The following is a 23,114-nucleotide window of genomic DNA, read 5'->3' as shown; positions in this document are numbered from 1 at the left end:
CATCCATAGATAATACCCGTAATTATGATATTTTCTAGAATAACTTTAACTTATATAAGTATTAAAAAAATCTAATTAGATCAGAGTTGTAAATATAAATAAAATAAAAATGACCAAAACTAAAGTGAGACTTCTCCCTAACGAATAAATAAAATCATTATGCTATTAAAACATACATTCATCTCTCTTTATTTCATCCGGTATTTATGATCAACATTAAGCTTAAGCTTTTGAATTTATAAATCAATCAGATATGGCATTTATCAGTTTCAAGAAGATATATGCTTTATGATAGAGGATAGTAATAGTAACGTTGATGATCGTAGCATGCAATAAGATGGCGGGAATATTGATATTGCAGTACGTGGAAGAACCAAACTCACTTGTTAGTCTCTCGAGCCTTTTCGTTCATCATATAGCATCTCCTTCTCTCTCTCTCTCTCTCTCTCTCTCTTGCGTTACTACTAATACCAATCCCGATCACACATACATATATATATATTATCTCTGTTCCTCCCTCCTCCCCCGGTGGTGAAGTGCGATTGAAGGCTTGAACTCGGGTGGCGCTTCCTCGCCAGCCTGAAGTTAGACGTAGGGTGGCGGCTTTGGGAGGGTGGTGACATCACCGCAGAGCAGTGTGTTGTCCGGAATGCTGTACTCGTCCCTCAGGGACCTCGCCGGCGACAGCACGCTGATGTAGAGCTGCTGCCCCAGGTAGTGCCTCTCCCACAGCTCCGAACGTAGGCTCCACATCCCCGCGTTGTCGAACGTCAGCATGATCGCCGACCATGACCTCGGATACACCTGGATCGTGTGCCGGCTCACCGCGTCCAGGAGGTTGTACGTCTTCCGGCTCGCCGGCGTCCACTTTCCGTGCCCCATCCTGCAATCCCACACACGGTATATGTCAAGTTCATCGATAGACCATGGCGTAGAAGCGGTGCGGTGGGCGTTGGGATTACCCGACGGCGAAGAAGGAGTAGCCGTCCAAATGGAACGACTGAATGCTCCGTTCGGGATTCTCGAGGATGATCTCGATGTAGTCCCTGAAGGTGGCATTGAGGACGTTGGGCGCGGCCGTGATGGTGGCAGAGGCTGCCGGTGGTTCGTCACTGATGGAGTCGTACTTGAACACCTTGTCGGCGATGCCGTAGTACTCGGCGAGCTTCAGCGGGGTCTCGGTTTCCACATGCGACACGCCGTTGAGGGCGAAGCGGCGCTTTCCGTTGACGAGGCCGACGGAGCTGGCGAGCCTTATGGTTCGGGTGATGTTGATGCTCCCGTAGTGGTAGGAGCCCTGCGGGTTGGGTCGGGCGGCACTGGCGGTGAGGTTCCATCGGAAGGACCGCCATTGGTTGAACGACCAGGCCCAGCCGACGGGCCCCGCCGGCAGTTCGGATGATGGAGGCACGTTGGAGCCGGCGTAGCGGACGATGCCGGCGGCTGTGAGCATGTACTTGGTGAAGCGCGTGGAGGCGACCATGTAGTAGTCCTTGGGCTCCTGGTTGGCGGTGACGAGCACGGAGAGGCACTGCCCGACGTGGACGTCGAGGGATTCGTAGTCGTTCTGCACGGTGTGCGATCCGTCCATCTCGACCAGCTTCATCAGATGGTTCTGAATCCGGAAGTTGAGCGACACCTTCAGGCCGACGTTGCAGATGCGGTAACGATAGGTCTTCCCGGCCTCCATGGCGAAGAGCGGAGCGTCGTCTTTTCCGGCGGCGTTCTTGCCGGGGCTTCCATTCATGAGGATGCCGGTAGGGTTGCCGATGCTGCGGCCCGCATCGAGGATCCCGGCCAGGGCCTTGTGGCTCTTGGTGTACCAGTCACCGATGAGGACCGTGTAATCGTCGGCGGGGTCATCAAAGGGGACGGGGATGAGAAGGCGGCTGTTGACACGGAGGCCGCCGAAGCCCCCGGCCGCCCGGTGCATGCCGACGGATGGGAAGTAGAAGAAGCTTCCGATCTGGTCCTTCACCTGGAAGTGATAGGTGTAGTTGGTGCCTGGCGGAATGGGGCAGTTGGTGCCCAGCATGCCATCTTGCCATGAGTTCTTCCTCTGCTGGATACCATTCCTGCTCTCCACACACACACACACGGATTAGGTTTCCAGCTACGTCGGTAAGCACGCAGGGATACGGAGGACAAACCAGGTGAAGAGGAACGGCTCATCCAGGTTGTTGAAGACGTTGATGACGATGTTGTTGTTGGTGGTGGAGTTGATGTTGGGGCCGGGGAACTGACCATTGATGAGGATGGCCTGCTGAGGGACGCCGAGAGGTGAGATGGTGCCGTAGGTGACGTTCCATGTAAAGAAGAGGTACGGGTCCTCGGCGCGGACCGCCGAGAGGCCGAGCAGAGAGACGAACACGAGGAACGCAACGCCGGCCATCTTCTCGCTTGCTGCCCTGTCTATCTCTATCTGTATATGTATCGGCTACGACCTTCGCCTTCCTTTTGGAGTAGTGATGAAGCGGTGGAGACGGAGGAGGAGAGGTTTAATCCATACGTGGATAGAGGAAGGAAGGAGAAGGCCGAAGGGAGGAGGAGGAGGAGGAGGAGGTTGTTGGCTCTTACCTTCGTCTCCGGCGGGGAGCCCTAATTTATAGAGGAAACCGACGGATGAATAGGCTTCGCGTTTGACACCTTCAAAGCCTTTGTCCGATCTTCGCGGTCTGCTCCCTGATGCAGCATTCTACCGGAGGAAGAGGAATAAGGGGCGTCGACGATGGAAGGGCGAGCGAGAAGGGCGCGGAGTGCAGAGAGGATCGCGTGGGTGGCGGGTTGGAGGCCGCTCAAACGCGGAGGCTTGGTTGGAAAAGGGTCCCAATGAGGATCCGATTTGGAGTAAATCCGGATCCGATAACAACTTGGATGGTCAATTGCGCTCGAGAGACGTCTCGTCGGATGGTCAATTTCCAGGGGACAACCTCCATCGTGTGCCCCGGGTCGACTCAGGTGGGGCCAATGGACGTTGGACCCCACCTTCCTCTTTTTTTTATTTGAGAATAATAATGATTTTTTAAATTAAACTTTATAATTAAATACATATTAATTTAAAAATTATAGTAGAATTAAAAGTGTTTTTAATTAAAATTAAAATTGAAATTAAATTATAATACCCCAATCTCATATAAATCAAAATTACAACTATCATTATCAATAAAAGCATAAATAATATGTATTATTTATTCTCACTTACTAATCTGATGAATAATGTAGGAATGGACATATGTATTATGATGTATGGTATGAGAATAAACGTAAATATTATGATGACATACGAAGTGAGAGAGTATATATATATATATATATATATATATATATATATATATATATATATATATATATATATATATATATATATATATAAAATATAGAAGTTTATGAATTTGTTATGTTTTGCATATAAGAATTTTTTATCATAACATTTTATATGATATATTGTAGAGTTATACTTGCTAAAGAAGGTATAGGATAACATATTTGCCGTTAAATATCTTTTATCGATGATTTTAAAATATTATAATATAATATGATGTATGAACATCTAAATAAAACTATAAGAGTTTACACTTACCGAATAATTACTCACTATATACTATTTTATAAGTAAAGATACCAGTACCTTGCCCAAGCGATTGGGCCGAAAAATAAGAACATACAAGTTTATACTATTGTAAATATGGACAATGACCGGTTAGCATTTATATATGTATAACTTTTAAATATATTGTATGATTATATTTTAATATTAGTTAGAGATTACAATTATGCTCATGTGTCAAGATCATTATATACAAACGAAATCCTATCATTTGGTTTAGTAAATTAGCATGTTTACTTTTAAAATTATCTATTTTTCTATGCACTCACATTGATAATAATAAAAAAAATTAAAAAAAAATAATATCCTACTTTAATCTTTTTGCTTCTTTATTATATAAGGAGTAGGGTATTACATAAGTATATAAAAAAAGGGTTAATAGAACAAGAGATATAATAATGAAACAAAAATGTTAACTGAAAGTGTCTTTTTGCTTTTTTATCCTTCTTTATCTATTATATCATTATGATTTTCAACAAATAATGCATAGTAAATGCTAATTTATAAAGTGTGTCAGCTAGTGAGCAAATGTAATTTTGTGTAACTTAACTCTTTCGATCTTTAGCTATATGAAACCATCCTTTTAGTTAATATATTTTTTTATCTCATATACATAAATATTTTTATTATCTTTTTTTATTCATATGGATTGATTATATTTTTCTTATTTCTGAGGCTTCAAACTTAATTTGTATATTTTCTACCTGGGTGATTCACTCATGCATGCTTCTCATTTTTATTCAATAAAATCATATTTTGAATTAATCTTTTGAATTTTTTATTTTTGACTCAAGATTAATTTTTTATTAATATGGCTTTGATATCATATCAAAAATATTGTACCGATAAGTTTGAGCCAGATATTAGGTCATGGGTTAAAACTCAGTATATAGTGACTCTTTCAATCATGATTATATAATATTATCTTTTTTAATGTATATCTGTTTATCTAATATTGATAATGTCACTTGGTTCCACGTTAGTTGAGTATGTGAACCAATGGCTCATACATCCGTCACATCTCTTTTACTCTCAAAAACATCTTTTGGAGCATAAAACCGTACGGGTAGGTCCATCGTTCAAATAATCCCTTATCAAATTGATACTAGAATAAGGGTTTGAAACTCCGATCTTATGGTTAATAGCCACCAAATGATTTCTTATCATATATAAATAAATATTTTTTTCTATATATATATATATATATATATATATATATATATATAATGCAGTTGAAATACATTTATGAAAGAATCAACATTTTGAATGGAAATCCGTAACGAAGAAGCAGTGTCATGGTGCAGGGTTCATTCAGTACCAACATGATCTGCCATTCCATGTGTGATGGCTCCACCATGTGATTCTTAAGGATAAGTTCTGAAACCAGAATGATGAATCGCCTGAGTCTCACCGGCCTCATCTGATTCACTCTCCCGACAAGTTGATAATAGTTATATCTGTTGGCAGATTTGGTAGGTTGGTTGGATGTCATTGATAGATGCTGAAGAGAACGAGAGAGAGAGAGAGAGAGAGAGAGAGAGAGACAAAAACCAACATTATTACGTAACCGGATGGATACTTAATGTGAGACTGTAGGAGCACAGTGGTTTGACTGTTTCTTCTACCCTTACATGAAGGTTGGGAGAAGGAAAGAGTCTAAAGAAGGGAGCACATGAGAGCACATGCATGCGGATAGGAATCACTCTTCTTCTCCGCTGGGGAAGACCAACAAGTAAGTACTAATGGTGGCAACAACAACACCTCTTTGTTTGCTTACTTCCCTCTGCTGGTTTGTCTCGGCTGGAGGGAGGAGAAGATACAACATATTTTACTTACGAGGCATCTATGAATAGAGAGAGAGAGAGAGAGAGAGAGAGTCTAAACAAAGGAATCTTATCATTATACAAAGGCCGTGCTCTGCTCATCGAGCATAATCTATTAATCTATCTAATAAAAGATGTTGATCGTCGATAATAATTATCCATCGCGTCATAGTCAACCAAAATATAAAGTTGATTGGTGAGGGTGCTCCGAAGTACCTCAAGATATTAGACTGGTCCCTTTCAAGCTTTCAAACTTGGATGCTCAAAGGCATATTTTTAAGACATCCCAGTCTTTGATAGTTAGTGTACATGACACAAAAGCTTCAATGATTTTTTTGGGGAATATGCTCTGCTGATAGCTTGCACATCCCAATCTCAGGTCTATTAATGATGTGGAAATGGACAAAACATGCCCCCCTCTCCCTCTCCCTCTCCCAAGGTTACATTTTCCTAACCTATTTTTTATTAAAATAAATCATTTCATTAGCCCCAAATTGTTGCATCCAAAGAGGGAGAAAAAAATGTCATGATGTGATTAGATGTCAAACCGAGAGCACCTGTTAATTCTTGGTGATACATGTCATGGATAGGTGTGAGGCTTTGCAGCTCCACCAAGTCTTCTCTGTTAAAGAGTTATAATCCAATTGGCATGATAGCTTATGCAGAATGAATAGGCTGTGAAAAGAGATGAAATAATCCCAAATCCATCAGGAAAAGTATGGGTACAAAGACTACTTTCCCTGTCCCCCCTTTTCTTTTTAATCTCTCTCTCTCTCTTCTCTCTCTCTTTCATGACATGCTACCAGTAGATACTCATTTCACCAATGCAAAATTGGCAGGTGTGATTTTAGCACATCATTGTGACACATCTCTTCCTATAAGATTGTGTTTTCTAGATTGAACTAGTACAAGAAATTAAGGTGATTAACTGACGATAATATACAAAGGAAGCAGAACCACAAAAGAAAGAGAAAAGAAGATGAAATTATTCCAACTTTTTGTGAATCCTTTCTCTGTCTACTATATTGATGTCGCCTACACTGGATCATCAAAGAACAAAAAAAAAAAAAAAGTAAAAGCCATTGGACAGGATATCTGAGATAGAGAGAGAGAGAGAGAAGGGAGGGAGGGAGGGAGACCAGGGCGGACTTGCATGCATGCATGCATGCATGTACAACTCCAAGTCTTTGCTTTTGCTCCTCATAAGCCAGTGGTCCTTCACCTCTGCTGCAGCTCTTCTTTTCTTTTTGCTTTCTCCTGGCCAATACATTCACCGTAACCAGTCCAGCTTTCTGTGAATGTTGTTTGCTGTCTGTACTTGGTATGGGGGATTTGTTACGTATCTTGGTGGGTGGTGAGGGGGAGCTATAGCTAGCTAGTACTAGTAGGTGGCAATGGCAACATCAGCAGTAGCAGCTGCAGCAGTAGTAGTAGTTGATGAATGGATGGATGGATGGATGGGTTTATTGGGTGATTGATAGCTCACTCATGGATTGGCAGCTGTTCCTTGCCAATGGAAGGCCTACTGTGGATGAAGGGATGTGGGGAGGGAGAGACAATGGAAGGCCTTCTTCCTATGCTGGTCATATAGGTTGGAAACTATTCGGTAAAAAGAAAGTGAAAAGAACCATAAACCTTGGACCGTTCTGCAACTTCTCTTTTCCTGTGTTCCACTATCCTTTTGCTTTACTGGGTGTGTTACCTGCTAACATTGAAGCAAAAGTTGGAAAGGAAAAGAAGCTGTCATGAGCAACTGGTGGTGTCTTTCGATGGACAAAAAGGGCAGAGAGGCAGAGACTGAGGCTTACGTTGATGGTGAGGGCTCGCTCGCTCCCCTCGGCTGCTTCTTCACCTTTACATTCCGACTGCTCCATGGCCCGAGGAGAACCTGCTTACAGCCACAAACCGGGATCAAATAAGCCTTTTTAGGCAGCAATTGGTGAATTAGTTCGACGACAATCTTTTCCGTGATACCTTGGCATTTGGAAGAAGCATGAACTACTGAAGGAGGGCACGTCCAGTGACGAAGTGGTGGGCAGCAGTGTGGAGGCAATTAGGTGGCTGTTGTTGCTGCTGCTGCTGCTATTATTTGTGATGCAACAAGTGCTCATGTCTTCACCGGCGGAGAACGAGTCGGGCATGAACGGGGATTTCGTCGGTGGTGAAGCAAAGGGGCTATCGGGCAAGTTATGCTCGGCGCTGCAGCCAAATTGTGAGACAAGTTTACGTTTCTTGATTTGGAGGAAAAGAGAACACATTTTATCTACTCCCATGTTCGTGTTACATCGTAGAACTTGACGTTAAATTACCTTTCTTGGAAGCCACCATCTTCATTGGGGTTCGCCTCACGAGCAGATTCCTCCTGCCCTGCCTTCTGCTGGAGTAGGCCATGGCCACTGTTCACCTTCTCTTCTGGTGCAGCAGCACTGAGGCTCTTCTTATCTGTACAACGAGCGACAAAATCTACTGTAGCGCATCTATCATCGAAACATGAAACATCAACCAATTCAGGAGAGACCACAAGCAAAGCAACCCACCCTCTGCTGGTGATCCTTCCTGGCTGCTGCTGCTGCTGCTGCTGACATTACTGCTCCCATCTGCATTACCGATAGATTGGGCGGCTGCGATGGTGGGGGAGTTGATGGAGGCCGGGGCTGAGGAGGAGAGGCCTCTGTTGCTGAGGTCAAGATGGAGGCCCATGAATCGCCTCCCTTGCAGCTCAATGGCCCGCTGCATCTCCGCTGCTTGCTGATGCTGCTCCTCTAGCTTCCTTCTCAACAGAAGCTCCTGTCCGCCGCCGCCGCCGCTGTACAACATCCTTGCTCCTGTTATGATATCCGTAGAACAATACTTCACTAACCTTTAACCGAAACAAAGAACAAGCGATGAGAAAGCAGGACTGGTTATCAGGACCCAACCGAGCAGTTGAAGGTCATAGGCATCCCTGGCGTCCAGGGCCGTGGGAGTCGTGCATGCAGAGAAATCACCCCTCTCAGCGTGCTGCTGCTGCTGCTGCTGCTTCCTGAGGTCGGAGAGTCCACCATTGAACATAGTTAAGATTAACTGGCACTGCTCAAAACCCATACCACACAGCAAGTAAAATAAATCACTTGTGATGAAGGTTGAGGAAGGAGGATTGCCTGTACTTGTCGGGGACTTTGCCCTTCTCCTTGTAAGGCTTGACAAGAACTCGGGAATCGCAGACGAAGTGGGGGTTCCCTTTGGCCAAGATCATCTTCACGGTCTCCGGGTACACGAAGGTCACGAAGCCGAACATCCTCTTCTGCTGGTAGGGGATCCTCACGTCTTGCACCGGCCCGTAGATGCTACGAAACCGACCAAGGAATCAGTAACCAGAGATTAGACTTCCAAGAAGAGGAAGGGCGACTGTGTCATACGTTAACGAAAGGATTACCGACCAACCTGAAGTAGTTGGAGACATCCTCTTCTCTGAAGGTGCTGTCAGCTGGGAAGGTTAAGTAGATCTGCCTCGAACCGGGATTTGCCATCAAATCGCTTCTTTCTAATCTTGATCTACCCATGAACTTGTGGGCCTCGTCCCCGCCCAGCATCAGCGCTGCTGCGGCTGCCGCAGCTGCCGCCCTGCAGTAATTTGAGATCCTTGATTCGAACACGCATCGCTGAGATAGGCGCCAAGGTTGCAAGCATTTTGACCGGAGAAAGATGGTACCTTTGGCTCTCATTCTGCTGTTGCTGCTGGAGCAAGAAGCTGAGGCATTTGCTCGAGGATGACGACGGCGATGGAGGCACAGAGCCCGTCGGGGAGTAGGGGAACGCAGAAGCCATCAGCTGCGAAGCGCTACCTATTCTTTGGCTCTTGGACCTCAGTAGCAGCTCCTGGAACTGCTGCTCCACCACCCCATCCATCTTGGTGCCAGCAACCACGGCGGCCGCCGCTGCAGCCTCCTCCGGGAGCCCGTGGAGGAACCTGCACGCGGTGCCGTTCTTGCAGTAGCCCCTCGCGAAGTAGAGACACGGCTTCCATCCGAACCCGGCGGCCGGGTCGCCGAGGCAGAGGTCAGCGGCGGAGCAGCTCCGCCGGTGGTGGTAACCGTTGACACCCCAGCCCATACCGTAAGGGAAGAGGGCACCATCGCCGTTGCCGCTCGGGCTCCGGCACTCGATGTCCGGGTGGAACATGTCGCCGCCGAGTTTCGAGGTGATAGAAACGGAGTGACTGGAATCAAGGGCCGCGGCGGGGTCCCCGAGAAAGGAGAGCTGGTCGGGGAGGTGGAACTCATCGACGAGGTCGCCGCCGCCGCCGCCGTAAAAGGGCGAGACGCTCACGTTACTGGGGCTAATGAGGTCGTCAGAGTTCTGGAGTTCGTCCAACGACCCATTGAGGCCGGTACCGCTGTTGGAGCGGGAGAACACGGAAGGCGGAGCCCATGAGGACGGGGAGGAGACGGCGAGCGGCGACGGGAGGCCCCCAGAGAGCAGGCGTGAGGCGGAGTTTTGGCGGAGGAGGAAGGGGGAAGCAGGAGCGCCGGCGGCGGAAGGCGTGCCGGGGGCAGAGGAGGTCGGAACGGAGACGAGGCCGATCTCCTTCCTAGCCTTCAAGACCACGGAATGAAGTTGGGTCTCGGGGCCGAAGGCCAAGCGAATCATCTCCTTCTCGCCGTGTTCCTGCAGCAGGAGCAGGCCCATGATCTTGGCAGCGTTGTTGGGGTCCAGGTTCTGGATCCTGGAGAACACTATCCTCGTCGCCTCGTAGGCGTCCATGAGTGAAGTAAATTGAAAGGAGTACTCCTCCTCCTCCTCCTCTTCCTCGTCTTCCTCCTCCTCGGCTCCTCCTGCGCTTCGCCTCTTATAGCAATACTACTACAAAGGAACAAGAACCAGAGAGAGTGTGCATTAAAAGTTGATGCTAACTCTGTGGAGCTGCCATTAAAAGACATCAAAAAACAAGAAAAGTGCAGGCAGAAAAGGAGAGCCCTTGCCCTCTTTAAAATTAGTGGTACTCGCACACTTACTCTTCACTAAATATAAAGACGCTTTCTTTCTTTCTTTCTCTCGCCTCCTCCTCCTCCTCTCGCTTGTGGTTCAAATGGTCGCAGCTTCTAGCCACTGGTTGACCCCATTTGCATCGACGACGACAACCTTCCTAATCCTACCCACCCCAATTCCGCTGGGACGCCATCGTCTGCTGCTACTGCGCCCTGCATAGCTTGCTCTCTCGACTTCTCTCCCGTGCTTCCCTGCTTTTTTATCACAGAGGAGAGATTCGTGAGAGGATAGGTAGCTCCTAGATCTGCTCAAATAGATCAGTCCTTTTTTATTCTCTCTCTCTCTCTCTCTCTCTCCCTCTCTCTCTCTCTCTCGGCCACATCCACCCCACTGCTATATGTCCATCTTCCTTTTCCCTAGGCCATCATATGGTGTTCCACTGGTCAGACCCCTCGAACCCCTCTTCTCTCTCTCTCTCTCTCTCTCTCTTGTCGTCGTTATGGCTGGTCTTTTGTTGTCCTTGTTACCAACTTTCACTAAGATGGTGAGCAATATATTTCCCACCGTATACTGCGACAGGAGCTCACGCACCACGATGACGTGATGTGGTTTTCACGGTCACAAAAGCCCTAGGAAGAACAAGAGTGGGAGGAAGCTGGTTGAATTGGCTTTGAGCACAGTCACGAGCTTGGCTTGTTTCCTCTCCTGGATCATCATCCGCATCAGCAGCAGCTTCAGCTTTTATGTTACCGATGGGCTTTGGGCGTGACGACGGGGTTTCATCATCACGCACGGAGGTTACAGTTCTTTTTACGGCAGTACGAGCCTAACACTGTCCCGTTTCCCGTTTCCCTTTTCCCGGATCGGCTTACGGGGGAAGGGAAGGGGACGAGTTGGATTTAAAGCGGAGGGGCGAGGATGCCTGTGTGCGTCAGAGACGCTCACATGGTGGGGGTGGGTGGGGCCCACTTGGGCGCCCTCCCCTCCCAAAGATCCCCCTCGACCCACACGCGTGTCCGTGCCTTGGCACGTGTGCGGCGCTACGCCTGCGACAGTGCCGTCGCTCGAGACGGAAGCAGGTCAGCTTACCGAGCTGTTGCTATCGAGCAGCAGGCCACCGGAATGTCCAAAGGTCAAGGCCGCAATGACCGCTGTCGTTACTGGGTAAGCAGCTTCCACCTCCATCAAAGGCGTTTTCGGAAACACAACCTGAAAATGATTGAAATCAGACAGAGGAAACCAGCAATGAATGATATTAGAGATGAAAAAAGAACTTACTGCATGAGAACTGCATATGTTTTCTCATGACTCTGCAATTAGTACTGTGATGCCCTGCATGGCAACTCTCGGACGTATGCTGTGGTAAATAGGGAGTTACCGTGGCCGGAACACAGTGGAATGATCCAATCGCCAGGGCTCATATATGTTGCGCGTAGGATTTCTACCGCTCCACATGAACGGCGATGTCGACCAACCAGATTGCGGCCCTCGGAAGAGAAAGGCTGGCGCCGAGATAGCCAAGACGGCGTGGCACGAGGCAGAGAAAAGACAATTTGTTCTTTGTTTGTAAAAGCTGAAGCCGTGAGATCGTCTCCTGCCCCTGTTTGACTGCGACACCTCATTTCTTTTGGTAGAAGCTTGGAAATGCCACCAACAGACATCAGCTTATCTGCCACTAACTCCAGCTTATACAAGACTGGGACTCCACTCCACTCATCTCCAGGGTTATATATATATATATATATATATATATATATATATATATATATATATATATATATATATATATATATATATATATGTGGATGGATGGATGGCATTGATTTGGAAGGCTTTCGCAAAGGTGAGGCACGGGTGTAAATGGTTGGCATGCACCAACCACATCTGAGGTTAAAGTGGTTGATAGAGACGCAGAGCGAGTAGAAAACCCAGCCTCGCTTTAGAAGACCAAATGTTGCTATTACTGATGACTTGGTGGCTGTGCTCTTTCTGGAAGTACCTAAGACACTCCTTTTTATCAAGCCCTTGCGTCCTTGTCATGCCAGAGATAATTACCACCATCTCTCTCTCTCTCTCTCTCTCTCTCCTGTAAACCATGAAACAGAGGAGCAATTGTGTGAAGTGCTGAACGAACATGCAAAAACAAACAAAGAAGAGACAAAAGGCAGAATTATTGGACAAAAGAAATTTAGTCTACCACAGAATAGATGATCAGATGGAAATCAAAAGTAGGTCATATAGTTACTGAAATTACATGAATAATAATAAAAAGAAAAACATAAAGGAGCAAATCAAAGTTCCTATTTGAACATTTTCTTCTTTTACTAGACTTGTTCGACCATCAAGCTTCTTTTTTCCAAGCTAAAAAATATGCTTCCAGTGGATCAGTAGAAATGCATTATTAAGAAATATCATAATAACAAGTCCCTGGGTTTTATTGTTCCTTCAGCCCATCATATTATGCTTCCCATCAAACTGAAAGATGTATTCTCAAAATTGCATCGACAATATATTTATTTATAAGAAATCATTCCTCTAATCCAAGAATAGCCAAACTTCCACACTGAATCACATCAATCTAGCTATCTAGCTATCAAACCCTCAGAAAATTCCATCTACTGCCCATTTAGTTTCAAGCGTCTTTATGTTAGAGACTATGCTAAGAACAGTCAGCTCCCTCGGCTCTGTAGATTGACTTGATCATTGTACGCTGAGGAGATTTTTTCTTCAGGAGCACTTATTATTTTTTTTTTGAGCTCAATCATTTGATGCTACATGCCAAATTCTCACCTTATTGAACTGGATAAATCACAGGTATACAACTTCATAACTTGGATTTGTGATTATACCAACTGGACTCGCTGACCAATTGCTGCATTCAAAGTCAGCTTTCCCCCAAAAAATAATTCGATACAAAGTTCATACTACCGGTCTCATCATACAATTCGAAGATGAAAAAAAAAGCCATATACAAACGGGTCTACTCTAATTAATGAAAAAGGTTCCAATGGTATAATATCATGTTCTCCTAGACATTGCCTTGATGTCAACATCCCACGTTGCTATATAAATTTGTCCTCAACTATGAACAATACTTCATCAAGCAATGCATATGTCACTACGTCAGGGGAAAATAAATAAGTGATTAGGCAAGAGGATGATGAAGAACCATGATCTTCTGGGGGTGGTTGGTTAGTCCTATTAGGTGGGTCTCAAAACATAATAATAACAACAGGATGACTTTGAGCAGGCGCATGACACACACAAGGAAAATTACAGGCAAAATAGACCCAGTTAAATATCTATGATTGCGTTGCTACCAAACATTAGTGTGTTACAGGATTGACAATCTACTAAGCAGACTGTGTTCAAGAATGTCCCTCGAGTGTCATTTATCTGTGTCTTGCTCAGGGGCAGGCTACTGAGGTTTTTTACCTAGGTTGAGATGAGGCAAGCAATAAAAGAGCAGCTGCAGCTTCATGCCCGTGGGCATGAACACAAGGCACCTTTTTCTTACTGGAATGACGTCTCTGGGTATTCTTCAGAGACATAGGAAGTAGTGATCATGCTTCCAGTATTTATCCATGAGATCAAATAAGCACACACAGATCACATAAGCCGTTTCCGTCCCTCTCTGTCAATCTACCTTATGGGGAGAGATAGCTGTCATGGTGGGCTCACAACTAATGACAGCATTCATTTATCACTTGCGCAGACAATGTCAGGGACAGGACTAAGAAAATAAAAAAGCTAGATAACAAGGCCCACCACAAGGACACAACCAAATTGCCTGCATGATTGGGCTCTCTCTCTCTCTCTCTCTTCACTGTTCTCGCATCAATTTTTACCATCAACATAGTTACTGCCCTTTTGTTCGTTCCCTTCTTCTTTCTTTCCCCTTCCTTTTTTTTTTTTTTTTTTCTTCTTTCTTTTTCCCCCTTAATGAGAGAGATAAGAATAAGATGTTTCAATGTCCTTCGAGTAAACTCCTCCCTCCTCCTAGTCCTGCGGCAACGCATGGACTGGTGGCTCCATGATTCTTTTTCCAGTCAGAGTTTCATATCATATCATAATTAATCAAGAAGGTAGTGGAGAGAGATATATATATATCACATACTGTTCCAAGATGCTATGATTAAATTACTTCTCCCAGACCCCACCAAAGCCTCTCCACTGATTCAGCACCATGTGACAATGTCGGTCACTGTCCTTGACAACACCTCTCTGAGCTGCAGTAAGCTTTGCGATCACAAGAGTAAATGCCAAGAGAAGCTGCACTATGCTAGATCTCGTCGAGAAATACTGGACAGAGTATACACTGTCGCTCATTCATCCAAACCCTGAAGAAGGACCACTTCCTGTGCACATATAAGATAGTTGGTGCAGAAGATTACAAAGACCAACCTGACCAATTTAAACTCATGATCAAACGCAAAACAACTATATTTCAGGATTTAAAATATCGTATGCTTGTTCCTAGAACACTCTGTCCAGGTGATCCCATCCCCCACCTTTCTGGTCCCTCTCATTTTACTCGTACAAATCCAGGCTTATGGTCTCTTCCTCCCCGCAGCGTCACCTGTTGGGACAATTACTCTGCCGAAGAAACACTTATACAAGCCACACTCTCTTCGGCAGTCAAGTCAACCAAACAAGGATTTTTGAAGTTGAAAGAGAGGAGTTCATGTGTCTGACTGTGAATAGTTCAATTCTCTTGATTCCCTGGAACACTTCCAGTTGGTATCCCATCGAAGGGCCTTCGCCAGGGCACAACATTAACTACAAAAGGTGAGGAAGTGCTATCAGGGAGGGGGGAAGGAAGGGAAGCCGAGCCAACCTCCCATGTGGGTATCAGCTGGATTCTATGTCACACCCGAACTTTACGGCCAAGAATACGCTGTAGCCTTTCTTTCTTCTATCTCTGTCTCTCTTTTCTTATTATCTTTTCTCCTAGAGGGGAGGGGAGGGGGTGGGTGGGTGAGTAAGAGCAAGAGCAAGAGCAAAAGCTGCATGCTTTTTGCTGGGTGAAAACACTGCTTGAGTACAGACAACTCATTTCCATACTGTGGTGGCTTTCAGATAGATATGACATTGCCCTGATGCTCCTGTCCCCCCACCCCAAATTTCTTCAATTGTTTATCGTCCATGTACAAGCTCCCAAATATTTGAACATACAGCATTTCTCCCTTTCTGGCTACCTTATCTTTTGATAATTGGAGTATTAAACAACAGGATGATCAGAACAGAATCATCAGATCATATGGGCCAAGGTCTCTGCATAAATGATGTCCGTTCATTAGTGGGGCTGTGTTGTCCTAAGGTTCAAAATTTATATTAACTATCAAACTGATCTCACATTCCCAGCACTAATACCTTAAACACATATCTCTAACGCAAGGACCAGCATCTGGTGCAGAGAATCATGTGTTCTGCTTTTTAGGTATATATATATATTTAGGCTTATGGTTCCATCTTTTTTTCATTTTCTTCCGGGTCACCATATCTCCTAGGAGGTGCAACGCCCTTTTATCTGATGCCTTGATCTCCTCCATTTGTGGACGGTAAAAAATAAATAATACTTGAAAGAAACAAAAATTCAATCTAATGACACCCCCCTACACCCACCACCACCACCACCACACGCATACTTATAATTGGAGTACTACTTTATAGTACCACTCGCCATCCTAAGGTTGCAGGGCCAGCTAAGGCTTTGCTCACCCATTAGGAGAAAAAGGAGGAAAGCAGGGCCAGCTAAGGCTTTGCTCTCCCATTAGGAGAAAAAGAAAGGAAAGAAAGGCAGTGACTACCACACTGTCCTCTGAAAGAAGTAACAACTAACGGATAGACATTAAAAAAAAAAAAAAAAACATTCCTCCAATTAATTTGAGGGATTGGGCTGCAAATCCACCAAAGAATCCAAGAAGTAGATGTGGTTGGAGGGTCGTTTTCAGTACGCATGGAAGGCACTCCCTGGGTTCTTTTGGCACCAAAAATGACAGGCAATGGGGAGCGCTGGGAATACAATCGTATACCTAAAGGCAGGTAGGTCCAATCAACTTCACAAGGGGCTCTACATGCATCCTACTTCCTTCCCACCGATTTCTATATGCAAAACTAAGTACAATAAAATTTATAGTTTCCTTCTGGCTTTCCGCATTGCATTCATTCATTCGAGTCTCGTTTTGTCTCCTAATATTCTTCCGACTCTTTGAAAGAAAAAGTTTTAGCTCCTGCTGCTACCTAAAGTTACACCTTTTGTCTAACACAATTTCAACCCTTGTTTTATCATGTCTCGTTTCAATCTCATGATGAAATTTTAGTTCCACCACACATATGTAGTTTTAAGAACACTCGACTTACAAGCCCAAAAGACCAAGTTCATATTATTGGATAATTCATTATTAGTCAAACCATTCACGAACACCTTGATATTAGACTAGTTAAGTCTCTCCAGCATCTTCATAAATATTTATGAATCAGGCTCATATTTATTTTTTGCGAATCTTTAAAAGTGAGATATCAATCAATATAAATTATGTTGAAACTATAAAGGAAGAATTGAAGAGAGTGCATGACAGATCATCTTTTTATATTACAGTAGATTATGGATCCTATGTATTAGTTATTTTTACATTTGTGTTTATTTCCCATTAAATAATATAAATTTACCCAGATTAAATTAGTTAAATTTTGATTTTTTTTGTTTAAATAATAACTAGATCTTTACACAGTCCGAACTTGTGTCATTTCATATATAAGCTCCAGCTCCACTTATTTGATAAGTCAAAAAAGTTTAAACACACTCTTGTTGAGCTAGGCCTAAACTTAACTTGAATTTCCCTGAAATCAAAGCCGATTTCAGACATCAAGCTTGGCTAAAATCTCACATTCTCCTACCAAACTTCACTCGTTTGCAATCCTAATAACCTCATCATGGTCTTGGGCCATATTAAACAAACAAACCTTACCAGTGTGACCACCAAGCTCCATGATTGAAGGACGACATAACAAAAGAATATAGATAATTTGATGATAGCCAAACCTTAATGGTCTCATCATTTACCATCAACTCAAACTTACACTTCTCAACCTAGAAGATCAGTTTGACATAAGCTATCACAATTAATGTTAATAACTGCTCATTTCGTGCACAAGAACCCTTTGTCAAAAATCCAGCTAAGAAAGGTTACAATGTCCCTTCACGAACGTACCTCTCGATTGTTCAACTCAGAACCCCATATGAACTGTGACACAATAGTGCAAGATTGATTTTTGCATCCCAAGCTTCTCTGTCAAATGGCCCCTCAACTTGAGACGGAATCATGATAAGGTTCTTACGGGGGCAAAAGTAGTTGCATCATTAAGCCAACCTATCAGTTTGAAAAGCAGTATCACTAGGACCAGGCAAGTTACATTCTGCATCAAATGACTCCTCAACCAAAGACAGGATCAACCTCAAGAAATTAAACAAGCAATAACTGATGTGGTTAGCAATGGAAAATGTGTTACACCAATGGTACCAACTATAATGCTGATCAACAGGATCAGGAAGCAATCGATAATATTATAGCAAACTAAAGCTTGGGCCTGACTGACTCTTTAACCTGCCTAGACATTGCCAGAAGCAACTGAGAGGCCTTACTTCCTGAGTTCACACCAACCTTATTTCCTGAGTTCCTGACGTCAGGAAAGGCCTCCTTGGGGGTGCTCAGAAAGCAACAGGTAGTCCGGATGCTAGGCAAAATTTACCAAGTGATATGCTATACACTGAACTTCTAGACATCTCGACTTGTGAATGTAACTTACCTCAAAGACATTTCTAAAAGCCCAGTTTATTTCTCCACCACAGCTTACTAATTTTTTACAACCATCTCCATATGTGGGGAAAACAAAAGGACAATCATTTTGGTGCGGAACAAAAATTAACTAGTCGTAGCTTTCCACTAAAAGATAAAATTTCAACATGTTCAATTGAGGCATAACATATACAAGAGAGGAGATCAAGAACAATAGTTCAAAACAAAACAAAGGCATAGATAGAGCAGCACAAACCTTTTTACAAACAGCAAAGCAATATTTATGACACTAAAAATGAAAGAAAACAAACATTAAATAAAGGACCAAAAGAGCAAATGTGAGGCAGGATTCTAATCAAGTTTTGCCAATAGAAACAGTCAAGAACATTTTCAGTGTAACAAATCCATTACTTGCTTGAAGCATAAAAGGGGCTATAACAGGTGGTAAATGGTATGAAGGCAAAATCATGTCAGTTGCATGGTCTTCCAACCTAAGAGCATTTCGTGGACTAAAATGTTAAAAAAATGCAGAATAATCAAAATTAAGGGAATAAAGGACACATAGAAAGGAATCAAAGGAACATCATGTGAAGGTTCAGTATTATATTAAAGATGTTGATAAGAGAAGTAGCAAAAGAAAATTCCAACAGCTATTATTGATTTATCAGCAGAAATTACAGCATCAGTAAATTTTCCCTCATTATTTGTCTATCTCATATGAACAATAAAGCTTTTATATACTTGTGAAAATCAAAAAGAGATATTGGTATCATTGTACAAATCATCAAGGGAAATACAAAAGGCAGACATTACTCATCTTATTCCAAGTATCTCTGTAAGGAGTGGAAATAGGAATCACCATCCTGCATAATCAGTGGCATTGAGTAGAATGAGTCAGAAACAAAATGCAATAATAAGTGTATCTAACTGATAATGAATGATGTGAAAACCATTTTTTGCTGATTTTGATGCCATGCAAGCTGGAAAAAATTTCTTTCCTGGTAAAGGAGCTTCAAAACTTGAATAAGGATAAAAAAACATACAATGCAAATTAATGCCAAAAATGACAAAATTTCAACTTTAGGAGCTACTGACTACCAAAGAGCCAATTTTGATCAAATCTGGCATGGATCAACTGATCAAGCTAAATTCTAACCAAATCCGAGATCTGAGTTCTTCAAAATATAGTCATACAGCCATGACTTTGAATACCCACTGTTAATCCATTGCAATTACCCTCAACTGAATCCATCCAGACGCAAAAGATTAATCAGAAAAAAAAGAACAAAGAAAGAAATTCAGTCACACTAGCCCTCGGTCACCAAACTGACCACCTCTGGCAAGTAGATCAGGGATCGCCCACTAGATTTCACCAATGCCAACAAGATCCAACCGAGGAGCGGTGGAAGCAACAACAGAGGGGGAAGAGGAGATGGCCCATTTTCCTTTCCATTAGATTTCCATGGCCCACTCTCATCAAACCCAACTGGAACAAAAAGCGATTTGTAGGTTATTTCACACAGAAAGATCTGCATTGTGATCTTTCTTCCTGGTTCTAATGGCAAGGTAACCGACATAATTTGGTGCTTTGACTAGAACTGAAAATATATATCACACACTTCATAACATGGTAAGTGGCACCAACATTTTGAAAAAACAAGATATCAAGTTCTTTCCAGATGGCTAATCCAAGTAAAAGGATTGAACCATATGATAGCTAGCGTCCTAATTGTTATAGATACAAAAAATGTCAAAGGCAATTTGGTAAGTTAAAATGATGAAGGGACGAGTGTCATGCCCATGCTTGAGGCATCATTCTACTAGGATCTAGCTGATGCTACAGCATATCAGGAAGAGTATACTCATTTGTAAAAGGGAGGAGCCAAAATGGTGAAGATTAGAAAGTGAATGACACAGGAAATGACAGACCAGTGGTATTAATGATTCTGATGACTCTTGCCATGATGTTGGCATTAAAGATGACAATAGACAAAGGAAAACACCTAACAACATTTTAAACTCCAAAGCAGCATTTTATTCCCCTTACATCACCGACCATTTTATTCCCCTTACTGAGTAATGTCCACACCAAGATATTTTCTGTAGGATATCCATGACCAAGTCCAAACAGGCACATAAGCTAAGATGGGCAAAGATCACTCTCTGAAAAGATACTACGTTAATTGGTGATTTCTAGCATACAAAAAGATGTGTTCGTATCTTCAGAGCCGATGGTCAAGGTATGAATGATACAAGACAAACCATGATTGAGTGACAGACGGTGACCCCTGATATGTAAATTGACTGCACAAATGTGTATTTCCAACATAGACGTTTTACCAAATAAAACAAGAGAAAATATCCTTCCTTTAAATATAGATGCTATAGTTAGGAAATGCGAGACAATTAGCATTGGTGGTGTGAGGATAGGTAAAGGGAGACCTAAGAAGACTATCAGAAAATATAAGGATTTAAATTATTTTTAATTTGACTAAGAATATTATTTTGTACAGAGATCAATAGAGGCAAAAGATCCATTTTGTTGGCCCCAACTAGTTGGGACTATATTGCCATAGTGGAACAAAATCAAAAGACATGTGAGTATGGAATTGATCCAATTAGAAAGTTGCATAAAGATGTGAAACAAATAAAGGCCAATGAGGTAGCAAATAGATATCAAAGGCAACACTGAAGCAAAACTATGAAGCGGAACCAAAATTATATACTCATTTTAAAAGACAGCAGTCGCTTATGATGCTCCTTTCGTATATATCAGGGAACCTAAATCAAGCTCACAACAAAGTTAAAAAGGGAGGAGAAAAGAGATAAACAGCAATGATTACACACAGTCAGCACATAGCCTTCGTATGATTCAGCCAACAGACCTACCTCCTTAAGCGAAGAGAATGATAAAGCTTCAATAAGTGTCACAAGTAACCTACACTTGTACAAAAGTTATGTGAGACAATGGCACCTCACAAATAAATACAAGACAAACTAAAATATATATAACCTAGTGACGAAGTTAAAAAATTAAGAAGCGGATGTTAATGTGAACGATCTGAGCCCAGCACAATTTGGTCTCTCATAAGAGTGTGTCTTTCATAGGAATTGCTACAACTTAAAACGAAGTACTTTAAACCCCTTGGCCAACAAATTAAAAATGTGCAAAGTGATACATATCTGCACAGCTATGCACACATATATGTGAAATAAGAGCATATAAAGAATAGGAAATGCATAAACTTACCAGCATAGACTGCATTACTTCCAAAGTCTGACTTCAGATATCCTGAGTTTCTCATAGACCTCGCTATAACTCTATTTAGGACACTGAGTCTTTGGATTGGCTAGAATGAACTTGTAGCAGATGTCCTTAGCAGTGATTAATAGAGCAAAGTTGGAGCTTCCGAAGAAACGAATCTCGTTGATTTGTGATCATACATAAGTCACATATAACAAAATATTCCTTTCATAGCAAACTACAACAACATTATGCATAGATTAGAATCAAAGGAATTTAGAGGATGCTGTAATACTCACCTTGTCATGACAAATTCCCAAACGATAGATCTAATCTCTGCATCTCATGCCAGCCATCACAATAGATACATCTGAAAAGTTGGGGATGGCAACTACTCACAATAACACAAACCATGAGTAATACCCATCATCCTCGCATCCAACCCTAACCCACATTCCTCGAACCCACCTACATCATCGGCCCTCCCCCGGAGATCCCACGGTCCTCAGATTCGAGATCGGGGACTTCCTCATCAAGCATAACGGAGGCAGGTGATCCGGATGATCGTTCACCGGCGAGGGCGACGAGGCTTCCTGGCGGTGGTTTTCTTGAGGTGAAGGTGGGCGGGAATCGCGGGGAGGACAGCCCACGGCAGCGCTCTATTTATAGGAGACCGAAGGTATAAAGTGGGTCGGGCTGGCGATTACGGTGACGGATCGAGCCACATAGGAAAGCGGATCTGACGTTTCTGTGCGTATCGGGTCCAGACATCTAACAGCATATTCTCGGATCCATACCCAAATCGACGAGCTTATTAATGGATCCAATAAACCAGTCATCACATCATGAATGGTGATCTCACGGTTCCAAATCAATCAAAGGATGATGGACGGGTTATACTCGATCAATGGTCGTCACTCGTTGGTGATGATGGATCATCATGCCGCCACGTACCACCACGTGGGCCTTAATAATCACGCCGCTGTATAAAGATTTTGATGCATGATGACAGGTTGAGTACATATTTCTTCATAAATCGTAAATATGGTTTGATTAGACAATGATTTAAATACTAAACATTTTAGGTAATTGTTATTTTATCAATAAAAGGACAAGACCATCAAAATATTTGGAGTCTTGATGATGGCCTATGACCATAGTTTTATAATGAATCATGATTGCCATCTTCTATTTTCCTAACTATATTTACTGCATCTTAATAATCTTTAAAAGACAAATAATGGCGGTTCTCATCATATTTATTTGTTGGTATCTCAATTGGTCCAAAAGCAAATTAGGAAGGCTTACCTTTACATTATTGTATAAATCCAATCGAATTAATTCAGACCTATTATAATAAATTCATTTAAAACTAATAAATATGAGTCTAATTAACTTTTAATAATTTAAAAATATATTTCCAAATGAATTGATTCGACTTAATTTAATTGAACAAAAATTTTGACCCAATTAGATCGATGCAATAAGATTTATCAAATTAGAACCCAAGTACTAAAAAAAAAATTATAAAGTCGATTTGATTTGATCTTAACCAATTAATTAAGATAGACAAAAAAGAATATCCGCACTAAGATTGGAACACCTTTACTCATCTTATAATTGGAAGTCGGCATTTTAAATTTATCAACGACTTAAATATGAAAATTATCACA

General features: G+C 42.8%; 2 protein-coding genes across 4 annotated transcripts; both read right to left on the bottom strand.

Moving 5' to 3' along the window:
* Window positions 1–328: 328 nt before the first annotated feature.
* Window positions 329–2,590, bottom strand: LOC103986213 (L-ascorbate oxidase homolog). Its single transcript, XM_009404147.3, has 3 exons — window positions 2,151–2,590; window positions 963–2,075; window positions 329–883 (listed from the first exon to the last, which is right to left on the bottom strand). Exons 1-3 carry the CDS (start codon window positions 2,390–2,392, stop codon window positions 586–588), a joined length of 1,653 nt encoding a protein of 550 aa, XP_009402422.2. The 5' UTR covers window positions 2,393–2,590; the 3' UTR covers window positions 329–585.
* Window positions 2,591–6,394: 3,804 nt separating this feature from the next.
* LOC103986212 (zinc finger CCCH domain-containing protein 53) lies at window positions 6,395–11,239 on the bottom strand. Of its 3 annotated transcripts, none has more exons than XM_065110120.1 (10): window positions 10,425–11,239; window positions 9,122–10,272; window positions 8,854–9,033; window positions 8,571–8,756; window positions 8,349–8,452; window positions 7,968–8,255; window positions 7,740–7,872; window positions 7,405–7,629; window positions 7,239–7,318; window positions 6,395–7,135 (listed from the first exon to the last, which is right to left on the bottom strand). In XM_065110120.1, exons 2-9 carry the CDS (start codon window positions 10,171–10,173, stop codon window positions 7,285–7,287), a joined length of 2,202 nt encoding a protein of 733 aa, XP_064966192.1. In that variant the 5' UTR covers window positions 10,174–10,272; window positions 10,425–11,239; the 3' UTR covers window positions 6,395–7,135; window positions 7,239–7,284. The 3 variants fall into 3 exon arrangements, with proteins under 3 accessions (XP_064966192.1, XP_009402418.3, XP_064966191.1); XM_009404143.3 differs by having other exon boundaries at window positions 6,395–7,132; window positions 10,425–11,238; XM_065110119.1 differs by having other exon boundaries at window positions 6,395–7,132; window positions 9,122–10,269; window positions 10,425–11,238.
* Window positions 11,240–23,114: the final 11,875 nt, after the last annotated feature.

Source organism: Musa acuminata, chromosome BXJ2-5 (genome assembly GCF_036884655.1).
Source record: "Musa acuminata AAA Group cultivar baxijiao chromosome BXJ2-5, Cavendish_Baxijiao_AAA, whole genome shotgun sequence".
In the NCBI taxonomy this organism is placed as follows: domain Eukaryota; kingdom Viridiplantae; phylum Streptophyta; class Magnoliopsida; order Zingiberales; family Musaceae; genus Musa; species Musa acuminata.
This window is presented reverse-complemented; position numbering and strand designations above follow the sequence as displayed.

Bases quoted from the DNA above. Each gene is read 5' to 3' on its own strand.
- LOC103986212 (XM_065110120.1), bottom strand. From the start codon at position 10,173: ATGGACGCCTACGAGGCGACGAGGATAGTGTTCTCCAGGATCCAGAAC. The intron at 8,256-8,348 runs GTTGGGTCCTGA...ATATCATAACAG, and splicing joins CTATGACCTTCAACTGCTCG to GAGCAAGGATGTTGTACAGC. The intron at 7,873-7,967 runs GTGGGTTGCTTT...CTCGTTGTACAG, and splicing joins GGAAGGATCACCAGCAGAGG to ATAAGAAGAGCCTCAGTGCT.
- LOC103986213 (XM_009404147.3), bottom strand. From the start codon at position 2,392: ATGGCCGGCGTTGCGTTCCTCGTGTTCGTCTCTCTGCTCGGCCTCTCG. The intron at 2,076-2,150 runs GTTTGTCCTCCG...TGTGGAGAGCAG, and splicing joins GAGCCGTTCCTCTTCACCTG to GAATGGTATCCAGCAGAGGA. The intron at 884-962 runs GTAATCCCAACG...GTGGGATTGCAG, and splicing joins TACTCCTTCTTCGCCGTCGG to GATGGGGCACGGAAAGTGGA.